The 13,378-nt window shown below is 35.7% G+C and overlaps 1 protein-coding gene across 11 annotated transcripts in view; it reads left to right on the top strand.

The window, feature by feature from the left end:
• The window catches only part of Osbpl8 (oxysterol binding protein like 8), a 186,343-nt gene that overhangs the window by 140,192 nt on the left and 32,773 nt on the right, over positions 1-13,378 (top strand). For all 11 annotated transcript variants that reach the window (XM_087192462.1, XM_087192465.1, XM_004845006.4 and 8 more), the window contains 4 exons: positions 1,383-1,460; positions 3,660-3,761; positions 6,276-6,479; positions 13,138-13,222. In XM_087192462.1, coding sequence (XP_087048588.1) covers positions 1,383-1,460; positions 3,660-3,761; positions 6,276-6,479; positions 13,138-13,222 — 469 coding nt within the window. The remainder of the gene's footprint in view (positions 1-1,382; positions 1,461-3,659; positions 3,762-6,275; positions 6,480-13,137; positions 13,223-13,378) is intronic.

The raw sequence follows: 13,378 nt of genomic DNA, 5'->3' as shown, positions 1-13,378 counted from the left end.
TGAGCACTGGATTAGGAAACCCAGGATCTGATCACTGCTATTAATGATTATAAGTTTGGAAAATCAACCTCCTGAGCCTCCCTTTTATGAATTATAAAATGCTGATAAAACCACTTGTTGTGCCCATTTTTTCAAGATCCTTATGAAGATTAATATATTTCCTGTTGCTGGGACAAAATACTTGACTTCCATAACTTAAAGGAGGAGAGATTTATTTGGCTCACAGTTTCCAGTGGGTTCAGTTTGTGGTCAGCCAGCTCCAAGGCAGAAATGGCAAGGTTGTAGAAGGGTCTGGTGGAGAATACCTGCTCACCTGGTGACAGCCAGGAAGCTAAGAGAGACAGGAGGAGCCAGAGACAAGAATATATCCTTCCAGGTCACACCCGCAGTGACCCTGCTCCAACCTGGCCTCATCTAACAACACGTTTATCTACTGAATTTATCAATGGATGAATCCACTAATGAGTATAGCTCCCCATGATCTAATCACCTTTCAAACACGAGACTTTGATGAGATATTTTACATCTACACTGTAATAATTAAATAGAAATAGGAAATATAAACTAAAAGTCTGAAAACAAAGACATTGAAAAGAATTTAGGTACATTGGATAGGTAAGAAGGAAGAGATCCTATGAATATTGTGATTTGATACTGTACAATTTAGAGTGGTTTAATACTAGTTTCTGAAGAGAGTATATTTCTTCCCAGTGCAGGAGGTATACTAATTGGGCAGTGTATATAGCAACTTGTTAAAATTTACATGGTTTGGTTTTTCACTTAGAATATTTCAGCTGTTAAAAAATAACACTGCTTTGGCAGTTTTTGTCTGGAGAATTAACTAAATGATTGTGTATGTTCTTAGAAATGCTCTGAAAAAGTTGAATGTAAAACTTCAGAAATAATCTTATTTAACTTTACATTGCAGATTGGTTTTTACTTTTGAGTATTTATGGGTTCAACATGGATGGGGGGGGGAGTTGTTTGTTTTGGGGGGTTTTTTTGGTACCAGGGATTGAACTCGGGTCCTTACACTTTTGAGGCAGGCGGTGGAACCACTGAGCTACATCCCCTGCCTGATTTGTTTTTAAAATCAAATACTCTAGGGCTGGGGATGTAGCTCAGTAGCACAGCGACTGCCTGGCAAGCTCGAAGCCCTGAGTTCAATTCCTGGTCCCCCAAAAAAAAGAAAGAAAAAGAAATATTCTATAGGAAAAAACAGTTTTTGAAACTCTACATTTGCTTAAATCATAGTGCTAATGGTAAGAATTTGAGAAATTAACATTAGATTTTATATGACATGTATAGATTAAGTGAAGGGTTTTTTTTAAATGAAGGTTTTAATTGTTATTTATCTTCTGTTCATGTCTATGTAATTTCAGTCTGAATCAAAACTTTATAATGGCTCGGAGAAAGACAGTTCAACTTCAAGTAAGCTCACAAAAAAAGAATCCCTTAAGGTTAGTTTCCATAGTTACTTCTGGAAAGTAACTTAACATTGTGTTTTGCTTATGCTTTTAAAAGTAGGCTATGGGCTGGGGATTTAGTTCAGTGGTGCCTTGCCTGCCTTGCAAGTGCAAGATCCTGAGTTCGATTCCCGGTACCAAAAAAAAAAAAAGAAAAGAAATAAATATATAAATATATATATATATATGCATGTTCTTAAAGGAAGAAAAAATATCCAAAGAGACATAGGGACAGGCACACATAGAAAGTGTTAATATTTGTATGGTGCACTAAGGTTGCCAGATAAGACTGCTTGATGACTGCTTCAGAAAAGCATGCTTCTCTGAGAAGGATGCTTCAAGCTTCATTGGCCAAATTGGGGGGCGGGCGCACTAAGGACCTGGAATCTCATTACAGTTATACCAGAGCTGAGCAGGCATATCACCATGTTATATAGTATACTTGATGGAAATCTCTGGCACTCATTGAAATTACAGTTTGCTAGCTGCTAGATGATGGGCTGAATTTGGTCCATATTTTGTTTGAACTGCATAATGTTTTAAAAATTCAAGCTAACAATTAAAAGGGCAAATTTCCAACTTCTCTGAGGAAATATGTATTATTGGACCTGCCTTCCTGGATGTCAGCAGAACCTGGGGCTTAAGGATCGCAGGCTTTCAACTGGTCATTGCCTAGTCTGCTTAACATGTGTGTTTATGCCTGGTCCTATTTGCATTTGCGGTCTTATTAAATCTGTTAATTCCAACATGAGTATTTTTAAAAATCAAAAGTCTAAAGTTTCTTTGGATATAAAATTATTATTGTATGTATAGTCTCTTTCCAGGAAATGCAACTTTTTGTAGAATATATTTGTATTCCAATTTTTAAAAATCTAGTCACTAATAGATTGTCTTTACTCTTACCCTCACACAACGGTAAAGTATTAATAAGACTGCATTAACCCATTGCTGCTTTCTTCAGCTGTCTCAGAAATATCATGCATGAGGTAAAACTACTGAATAAATTAATTGCATTCTCATGGTTTCTTATTTATGTCTTCCATTTTAGAATCAGGAAAGAGAACAAGACTTCCATTCACAAACAATTGCAGTATTGTTTATAATAGGCAAAAACTGGAAGCAAAGTAGATTTCTATCAGTAAATTCATTAAGAAAATTAATTAGGAATTCATTAAGGAATTCATTAAGAAAAATGATAGAAATAATTTAACCTAGTAGGTAGGAGCATAGCTTTGGGAGCCAGTCAGCTTTGATTTGAATCCTGATTCCACAACTATCTAGCTGTGTGATCTGGGCCTTTTACACTATCCACCTCACTTTTCTCATCTGTAAAATAAGGTTAATAATAGTTCTACTTCAAAAGGTTATTGTGATGATTAAGTGAGGTAATTGTAGTACAGCTTAAATCCTTAGAACAATGACTGGTTCACAGGTTGCACCCAGTGTTAGCTTTCTCATTATTTTGATACTAGGAATCCTATGGAGCAGTTAAAAGAATAAGGTGAACTGGGGGTGGTAGGGAACACTGTAACCTCAACACTCTGGGAGGCTGAGTAAGAAGGATAGCAAGTTTGAGCCCACTATGGTCAAGCTAGCAACTAAATGAGAGAGTTCTGTCTCAAAAAGTAAAAGGGGCTGAAGATTGAAGTCATTGTGAAGCCCCTGGGTTCAAGTCTCAGTATCAAGGATTGGGGGTGGGCTATGAATAAAGTAGTCATGGAAATTTTCAAGAAAATATTGAATGGGAGAACTTTTTATGTATTAAAAAACATAAAGTTATGTATTTGTATAGATCATGTACAGTCTTAAAAGGAAGTGTTTTACAGAAGATAACAGTGACCAGTTCTGGGAGTTGCACTAAGACGGGGTATAATAAAAGTAGCTTTTAGCTTTCTTTTATTTGAAATTTTTACCATGAGATTATATTCATGCATTGTTGTATAATATAAAAGAGATAATATTATTTAAAAAGATACTAGTAATGAGAAAATCTACATTTTAACCCAAGTTGCCTAAAAGTTCCTCCCAGCAATAAAACAATCAAATATACTATAGCTTTTTGTAATTCTATGATGCTAGAATTCTGAAGACATTGAGAATCTTATGTTCTACATTGTATAGACCTAAAAAGTTGAAAAGAAATTGTTTTTTTGTTTTGAGTTTTTAAATTTTTTTATTATTTATATAAAATAGGTGCAAAAGAAAAATTACCGAGAAGAAAAGAAAAGAGCCACAAAGGAGTTACTCAGTACAATCACAGATCCTTCTGTTATTGTTATGGCTGATTGGTTGAAGGTCAGTGTGTGTTGAATCTTGAATTCTAACTGCTGGATGTTTACCTACAGGAATGCAAAAGTTCAGAATGTACCTAAAGCCCACAAAACAAAAATAACTCCTAAGATGACTGTTTTTCACTGGGAAGAAAACTATTAATTGTATTTCAGAGGATCTTATGTTCCAATCTAAGTTATCATTTGAAAAGCAGTAATTATCAGACAAATATATATATTAGTGTTTCCTTAGCTGATTCTTTGGACCTCTGGTTATTTTTATTTTTACTTCCTTTTTCCTCATCCCTGTCACTGTAGCCTTTTTCTCATTCCCATCTGAGGGATAGCTGATAGGATTCTTTCAAACTAGTTCTAACTTTAAGAATGAATTTATAGCTGGGCAGGGTGGTGCACACCTGTAATCCCAGCACTCAGGAGACTGAGGCAGGAGGATCGCTGTAAATTCGAGGCCAGCGTGAGCTACACAGTGACTTTAAGGCCAGCCTGAACTACATAGCAAGACACTGTCTCAAAAAAAAAAAAAAAAAAAAAAAAAGAATGAATTTGTAAGACTCTAACTCTCAGAAAGTTTTAGTACCTGGCATTCACCTAAGGATCACCACTGCCCTGAAGACTTACCACTTTGCTCTAGAGTTGGTAAAACTTCTAACTTAATTACCCTTATTGCTCTAGAGTTGGTAAAACTTCTAACCTAATTACCTTTATAAGATCTACCATAGAAATTTTCTCACTAAAATAGAAGTCTGATGATAGTTGGCCTTAAAATTCAAGAAATTCTAGAGTTACCTTCAAATTTGTGCTAAAAACAACTTCCAACTTATTTTGGTGCTACTTGCTACTTACGAGTGTATGAGCACCTTAATCTCACTTATGTTTTCATAGTCAAACCCTCTGACTGACTGACTGATTGACTGTTGATTTATTTATTGAGACAGGGTCTCCCTCTGTAATTCGGGCTATAGCCTAGACTCTTGACAATCTCCCGCCTCATCCTAGAAAGTGCTGGGATTACAGGCATGTGCCACCACACAGAGCTTTGACTGTCTTTTTAAACACCACCTTCATTCTGATAACTGTCCTTCATTTTCTAGCATCACATCTCTAAGATCCAGAGTGTTATCTCAGGGTAACTCTCTTTTCTTCTCTTGTTTTACCATCTCTTTTACATATGTACATACATGGGTTTTTCTTAGAGATTTTATCTTTTTTGTGTGCCTGGTTCCAAATTCCCCCTTGCTAAATTTTTCTTTATAATTACTGTGATCTGCCTGAGGGGAGAGGGGGTGGGGAAGCCTATATTTATTTCATAATTCTCCTAAGTAAATTGAGAAAACATGTTTTACAGTAAATAAAAGTGAGAATAATTCCTGTTTTTAATCTAAATACTCTATTAGCATCCTTGTAATTTAGTTCCCTAGAAGCTCTTTTAGTAGATTACAGATAAACAGTGATTTTTTTTCTCCACTAAGTTTATTGGTACTTTTTAGGTATACATTATGATCACATTCATCATTGGAAATTTGAACCTGTACATGATATATCGTGGTTCTTGTTTTTTCCCATTCCCCTTTCCTTTCTTCCGCCCCTCTACTCCTTCTTATTTACAAGAGCTTTGTTTCCATTTTTTCCTTCTTTTTTCATAAAAAGCAATTACTTATTGGGCCGCGGATTTAGCTCAGTGGTGCCATCGCCTGCCGCGCAAGCACAAGATCCCAAGTTCATTCCCCGGTACCAAAAAAAGTAGTTACTTTTTTCTGGTACCGGTTATCAAACTCAGGTCCTTGCGCTTGCGCAGCAGGCGGCGAAACCACTGAGCTAAATCCCTGGCCCAAGTAGTTACATATTGATGTAGCACTACAGATAAGGAGCTTTTTATGAGAAATTAATGTAACTTGTGTTTAAAGATTTCCTTCACCTAGAAGGACGAGGCATGGACTGACTAATGAGACCCTTCAAGAAATTTATATAGTGTACTTTATGTACCTACCAGGAATAATTTAAGGAAAGCACTTTTAGGAGCCAAGAAGAGATTCTTTCCTCTTCCTATAATTTGCCAGATATCCACTGCCTGTTATCTGACAGTTTTCAGCACTGTCATGTGGTAGTAAGGTGAAAACGCAGAAAGGGCAGAATAATAATTTACTTGCACAAATAAAATTGCAGCTACAATAAATGCTACAAAAAGAAGATTCTCAATACCTGGGAAGTCTTTTAATGGGCCCTGACCTGGTCCAGGAAGTTAGGAAAACTATTCTATTTAGTGCATTATTTCAAAACTGCTAATGTTGTCTTCCACTAAAATTTAAGTTCCTTAGAAGCAGAAGCCATATCATTTTACCTCTATTTGCAGTGCTTGCCATGTAGTGGCTTTATGGAAAAAGTATCTATTTAATCTAAACTGTGTATGTCATAGAGACTTTACATGAAAACATTCTATTTGCCTTTAGTCAGTTTGTGTCTTGTGAACCAGAAAGAAAAAACAAATATTTATTTTTTAAATAAACTTATGTTTCTATAGATTCGTGGTACTCTAAAGAGCTGGACCAAGTTATGGTGTGTGCTGAAACCTGGGGTATTACTAATCTATAAAACCCAAAAGAATGGTCAGTGGGTTGGAACTGTTCTGCTGAATGCCTGTGAAATCATTGAGCGTCCATCAAAAAAGGATGGCTTTTGTTTCAAACTTTTCCATCCTCTGGAGCAATCTATTTGGGCAGTGAAGGTATGTAACCTTTGTTGAGATAAAGATGACCGTCTGTGAGTAGAACTGATAAATCAATCAAATGACTTCTGTCCTTTGCCAGTACTCAAATTCATTTCTATTTTAAAAGGTCCCCTTTCTGTCTCTATCCACATTACATCAAAAGGCTTTATTTGCCTTGGTAATCTAACATACTGTTTTTCCAGAAAATATTTCTCAGATTTATATTATTTATTATCTCTTTTGTCCTTGAGGATTCGATTTGTGCTATTATGTCAATTTGTAATTGCTAACCCTTCTTTATAACATTGTATCATGTTTACTGTGTTTTTTTCTCTTCATAAGAATGGTAAGATCCCCTAAAACAGAAGCTGCCATTTATTTATCTCTGTGGTATTTCCTGTAGTGATATGAATGTGTGATGGGCAGCCTAGAAGGAAGCAAAAGCAGCACTGCTTACTCTTAATGGAGGCAGCTTTTGAGATGGAGCTCTTAACATTTTTTATAATGAAAAAGCATTACTGTGATTACTCCTGTACTTACTGCTGTATGCTAACCAAATCAGTCAGTGTAATTTCAGTATTTATAAGATGATTATTGCTTTGGTTTCTAGGAAGGTTAATTATCCTTGATAAAGGGTTTTGAACTCCTTCTTTAAGGAAAATTACCTATTGGCACAAAAATAGGCATGTGGATCAATGAAATGTAATAGCCACAATGCCAGGCACATTTAGCGATCTGATCTTTGACAAAGGGGCCAGAAACATACAGTGGAGGAAAGAAAGCCTCTTTAACAAATGGTGCTGGGAAAATTGGCTATCCGCATGGAGAAGATTGAATCTAAACCCAAATACCTCACCATGTACTAAACTAAAATCAAATGGATCAAAGATCTAAATATAGGACAGAAACAATCTGCTAGAAGATAAAATAGGTAAAACTCTAGAAAAGTCATAGGTGTAGGCAAGGACTTTCTGAACAGAACCTCAATTCCACAAGAAACATCAAGAGTCAGCAAATTCACTATTTTATATCTAGTGCACTGGTGGGATGAAAATTATTTGTTAAAATTAAAATTGGGTTTACCTATTTTATCTTCTAGTGGGAAAGTGGTTGGCACATGTACACAACACATCTCAATACTTTTTTCCCCCTTCTCTTCACTCCCTTTTTAAAAAATTTTTTTGCCAACATCAGATTATTTGTAAGTCTTTTTCAAGTTATCATAAACACAACTTAACAGCAAGACTAATAAGCCAAAAAATATACAAAATTCGTAAGACAAAATTATACTAAATCAAGGAACACTTTTAGATACATTGGCAATGCTAGATTTTTCCTTTCTTTTTTTTTCTATTGTGTTTTTACTTTGTACTTTATTTATATATTGAGTTTCTCATATAAAGGAAACCATGTGACATTTAAGCTGTGTGTCTGATTTGTTTCACTTAACATTTTGGTCTCAATGTATGCCCATTTTCCTACAAATGACTCAAGTTTATCCTTCTTTATGACAGAGTAGATTCCATTGTATATAAAAACCACATTTTCTTTATTCATTCATCTGTATGGTTATATAGGCTGCTCCCAGGATTTAACTATCATGGATTGTGCAGGAATAAACATGGGTTTGCATATATCTCAGTAATATGATGTCTTTAACACTTTTGGGAAGATACCTAGAAGGGGAATAGCTGGATCAAATGGAATTTCTACTTTTAGTTTTTTAGGAATCTCCATACTGATTTTCATAGTGGTTGTAACAGTTTACGCCCCCACCAAAAATGAAGAAATGTTCATTTTTTCCCTGCAGCCTCACCAGCATTTGTTATTGTTTGATTTCTTGATGACCATTCTTTCTAGAGTGAGATGGAATCTCATATTGTTTTAATTTGCATTTCTCTAATGTCCAGAGAGGTTGAACATTTTTTCATGTATTTATTGGCCACTTGTACTTCTTTACCTGAGAAATGTCTATTCATTTCAGATGCCCATTTTTGATGGGGTCTTTAATTTTAGAGGGTCTAATTTTTTTAAGATCTTTATATATTCTTGAGATTAGTCCTTTTTATTGATTTCTAAGTTCATTGCACTGTGATCTGATATTATGTATACAATAATTTTGATTCTTTTACATTTATTTAAGCATGATATATGGGCTCTGTTTTGGAGAAAGTCCCATGTACTACCGAGAAGGATCTGTATTCTGTTACTGTTAGATGGAACACACTGTAGGTACTTACTAAGTTTGAAAGTTTGTTTCAACTGATATTTCTTTGTTGATCTTTTTGTTCTGGTTTGTCTGCCGATTAGCAACAGTGAGGTATTGAGGTCCCCCATTACAGTTGTCTTAGTGTATGTATGATTTTTCATGTCCATTAATGTTTGTTTGATGAAGTCAGGTGTGCCAGTATTTGGTGTGTATATGTTTATAATTGTTATCTCTTCCTACTAAGTTGTTCCTGTAACCAATATGTAGTGACTTTCTTTGTCTCTTCTGATCAACTTTGGCTTGAAATCAACTTTGTCTGAGATTAGGGTAGCTGTGCCTGCTTTTATCTGGGTTCCTGTTGCATAAAATATTGTTTTCCCTCCTTTGATTTTTAATCCATGAGTTTCTCTGAATTAAATGTGTTTCTTGTATAGCGCATATCATTGGATTTTGTTTCTTGATCTATTCTGCCAGTCTATGTCTTTTGATTGGAGATTTGTATTGAGACCATTTGCATTGAGAGTTATTGACTTCTTCCTGTCATTGCATTATTTTCCTTTAGCTGCCCCCCTCCCCTTGCTTTGTGCTTAGCTGCTCATCCTGCCAAGCACATTCATTCTTTTTGACTTCTTGTCATTAATGGCTTCATTGTCATTTTCTAGAATATCCTTTATTTTATTTTTTTAATACTGACATGGTTATCAGTTTCTTCAAGTGCTCCTTGTCATGGAAATACTTTATTTCTCTGTCAATTTTGAAGGACAATTTTGCAGGGTTGGAAGTTCTTGTGGGTTTGAAACACTTCACTCCAAGCCCTCCTGCCCTTTTTAGGTTTGTGTTGAGAAGTCTGCTGTAATTCTAATGTGTTTACCTTTATTATATGTGATTCATTGCCTTTCTCTAACACCTTTTAAGATTTTGTCCCTATGTTGTATGGCTGGTATTTTGAATATAATGTGGCCCAGAGAGGTTCTCTTTTGGTCATGGCTATTTGGGATTCTATATACTTCACTTATCTATATATTTATTTTTTTTTATATTTGGGGAGTTTTCTGCCATTATTTCTGTGAAACAGATTATTCATGCCATGTGAGTTGTCTTCTGATTTTTCACTTATTCCAGTTACTCTTAGATTAGTCTTTGTGTCATCTAGCAGCTGTTGGATTCATTTTTTATGTTCTCTTGTTGCTTTTCAGGTGTTCTCGTGTAGTTGGTCTTTGAAAGCATCATTGTCTTCTGGTTCTGAAATTCTCTCCTCACATTGGTTGCTTCTGCTGCCCGTGCTTTCCATATAATTTTTAATCGCCTGGATTTCTGATTGAAATCTTTTCATGAACTCTAATTCTTTGGTAAATTGGCCATTCATATTTTTTATCATTTTGTTTAGCTCATCAAGCTTTTTTATTAGTGTCTGCTGAAAGCTCCTGGATCATCTTGGTTATTACTTCCATTAGCTGTTTAGTTACATCTTCTGTGATCCTGCTGAGTACCTCTTTGATCTGTTTTCTAACCTCCTCTGATATCTTTTCAAGTAATTCAGGTGTGCAGCTTATGCTCTTCTGCCCCTTAATGCCCCTGGATTAGCTTTGGGGGAGTTAGGAGTTTTAGGAGGCATTTTGTTGCCTTGTCTTCTTGTGTCCTTATTGTTTGGTATTGAGGTTTGTGGACGCTTGTACTCTAAAGATTTTGATGCTAGTATAGAGATCTCTTTAGTTGCTTTTCAGTGATGTACTTTGGGCATAGATAACTATATTTAGCCCCAAGATCTAACCACTTTGATTAATTTTCTATGGGAAGATATAGTATAATTAGTCCAACAACTGAGTTCTCTGAAAATGTATTCTAGAATTGTTAATGTCACAAAGATAATCTGAATATTGGCTTACAGAGAAATAGCAATAATTATGTGACTCTGGTAATATCAAGCTAATCAGCTGGAGTGGTATTGTTCAAGACAAATTAGATATTAACATACTATAAGCATCAACTATGTACCACCCTTAACCTTAAAGAAGAAATCCACAATTATGGTGTAAACATTAAGATAATCCACATATTGTTTTAGAGCTAATATGTACTAAAGGTGATAACTGTATTTCCACTAGTGGTAGGGAAGAATTCAACAGTAGTTTTGTAGAGTTAAGTAGCAAAAAATTAATAAAGCTTTATGGTCATACTATTAAATGTATAAAGTTTTGGAACATGGGAATGCAGGAGGAAAAATGTGAAACCTTAAGCTATATGATATGAGAAAGAGCAGAGAGAAGTGGAACAAAGGATCTTATTAGGAAGTAGAAGAATGTTCATAGAATTAGATACAGGTAAGAGAAAAAATTGACAAGAAATATAAGATAAACGAAAAAGAAGAAAAAAAGAAATTATATGAGGAGTAAAAATAAGTGAAAAAAGTTAGGGCCAGGTGTGGTGATGCACACCTGTGATCCCAGCACTGAGGCAAGAGAATTGCGGCACGTTTGAGGACAGCGTAAACTACATAGTGAGTGCAAGGCCAGCCTGAACTACATAAGCAAGACCCTGTCTAAAGGGATAAAAATTAAAAGAGAAAAGAGGAAAAAATAAAGAAAAAAAGAATTAAGAAAAGAAGATAAGAAGCAAGGAAGAACGACAAAAAAATATTCCCCCAAACCCCAGTAAACTGGTGAAGAACAAAGGAGAAAAGAAAAAATAATAAGATAAAGAAGCCTAAAAACAATGCACATACTAACAAAAAACAAAAGCAAACAAAAAAGAAATTTCTCTGTGATTTCAAATGTGTGGTTTTCTTTCAGGATCTATAATTTTGAGGCAGTGCCCAAGTCAAGACATGTCCCATTTCACACTGGTAGATAAAGCAGGAAGCCAGACCTAAGATCCATGCTGGATGCAGGTACCAGCAGACAGTAGGATTAGGGCAAGGAGGCCAGTGTCGTAATTTTCAAACCCAGAGCTATTCAATCCAGAGCTTGGCCTCTGGCTGTGGGGGTAGGGCCTGTGTCCTTTTGCTGAAGTCCCTCAGTGAGTCTCTTTCCGGGCCATCTCCCGTGGCTGTCTCTCACCCAGTCACTTTGGGAATGTAACACTGGAAGTCCTGAAGTGAAGCTGTCCTGCAGCTGCTCTGAGTCCTCGGTTCCATCAACCCTTCCCTAGAATGGCATCCGATTAAGCACTTTCTCCAGGGATATAGCAGGCACTTGGACTGGAGTCCCTCACCAGCTATTGCCTGTAGGAGGACTCACATGGAAGCAGAATCCCGAGCTCTCCCTGAAGCTCCTGGCACCCACCCACTGGTCTGTTCTACTGCTGCATTTCTCCCTGAAGCCCTCTGGAGTTCCCAGCTTTTACTTTGTCTCTGCAGACTTCATTTCCCTTTCCCAAGAGCTACGAGCTGGGAGCTGGAGAGAAAGTAGACTGTCCTTTCCCTTCTCAGCATGGTGTTCTGTCTGTTTGATTTCTCTGTAGGTTTTAATGTTCCTGTCAGGTCATTTCTGGTTCCTGGGGATCTGCTTTTCTTTTTTTCTTCCCCAAGTTGTTGTTTTCCAGTGTCTGGATTCTAGATCTTGGAGAGGCTAAGTTGTTATTGTTTACCACTCTGCCATTTTCTCAGAAGTTCAATTTTCTGTTTTATTATTTTATTTATTTATTTATCTATTTTTTGGTACTGGAGATTGAACTCAGGACCTTGCACTTGCAAGTCAGGCACAGTGCCACTGAGCTAAATCCTAGGCCCTCCGATTTTCTGTTTTAATATCTAAGCCTTTGATACTTTTTAACTTGATTTTAGTACATGGTGATAGATATGGGCCTAGACTCAATCTTCTGTATGTGAATATGGCATGGTTTCTCTTATGTGAGAAACTCAAAATATAAATAATTTAAAGAGCAAAATTAAGGACGAGTAATAGAAATTAAGGGGATAGACTTTTTGCAAATTAGAAAGGGACCCAGAGATGGGGGGATGGGGAAAGAAGGAAAGGAGAAGGGGAAGAAAAAATAATTAAGATGTGTTATCCAACTTAGTGCAATGAATGTAACCACTATATACTACAAACATATACTAATAAAAAATTAAATTAAAAAATTAAAATTGGGTTTAGTGTATGGTAAATTTTAGGTTCTCTTTAAGATTTGAGCAATATTAAAGAATACTTAAATGGGACCGGGGATTTAGCTCAGTGGCACCACGCCTGCCTCACAAATGCAAGGTCCTGAGTTCCATCCCAGGTACCAAAAAAAAAAAAAAGAATATATAAATGATGATAAATATCACTATTATTTTCTCTTAAGGAAATATATTTGTTGGAAAAGAAAACTTCCCTTAATACTTGGATTCTCAAGAAGGATGAAATTAAATCTTATTTCCTTTGAAATTATAATCCATGCCCGCCGTACATTATTACAGAAAGTAGTGGGCAATATAAAGTTAAGATGTTATAATGCTTACTCTATTCTATTTGTTTTGTTGTTAAGGGTCCAAAAGGTGAAGCAGTTGGATCTATAACTCAGCCTTTACCTAGCAGTTATTTGATCATCCGAGCTACTTCAGAATCAGATGGTAACTACAGTTTTTGATGGATTTGATTTTTGGTTTCATTTTTAAGGTTTTATTTTATATACTAATTTGTGTTATCCTTGGAAAAATTTATTTATTATGATACTTGTAGCAGAAACATTGTAATTATAAATTGCTTAGAAGACAAAACACATTATT

The sequence above is a fragment of the Heterocephalus glaber genome, unplaced genomic scaffold (assembly GCF_053883595.1).
Source record: "Heterocephalus glaber isolate CG9 unplaced genomic scaffold, H.glaber_assembly_v1.0 deba00001571, whole genome shotgun sequence".
Taxonomy (NCBI): Eukaryota; Metazoa; Chordata; class Mammalia; order Rodentia; family Bathyergidae; genus Heterocephalus; species Heterocephalus glaber.
The sequence above is the reverse complement of the archived record's forward strand: the minus strand, read 5'-3'. Positions and strand labels throughout refer to the sequence as shown.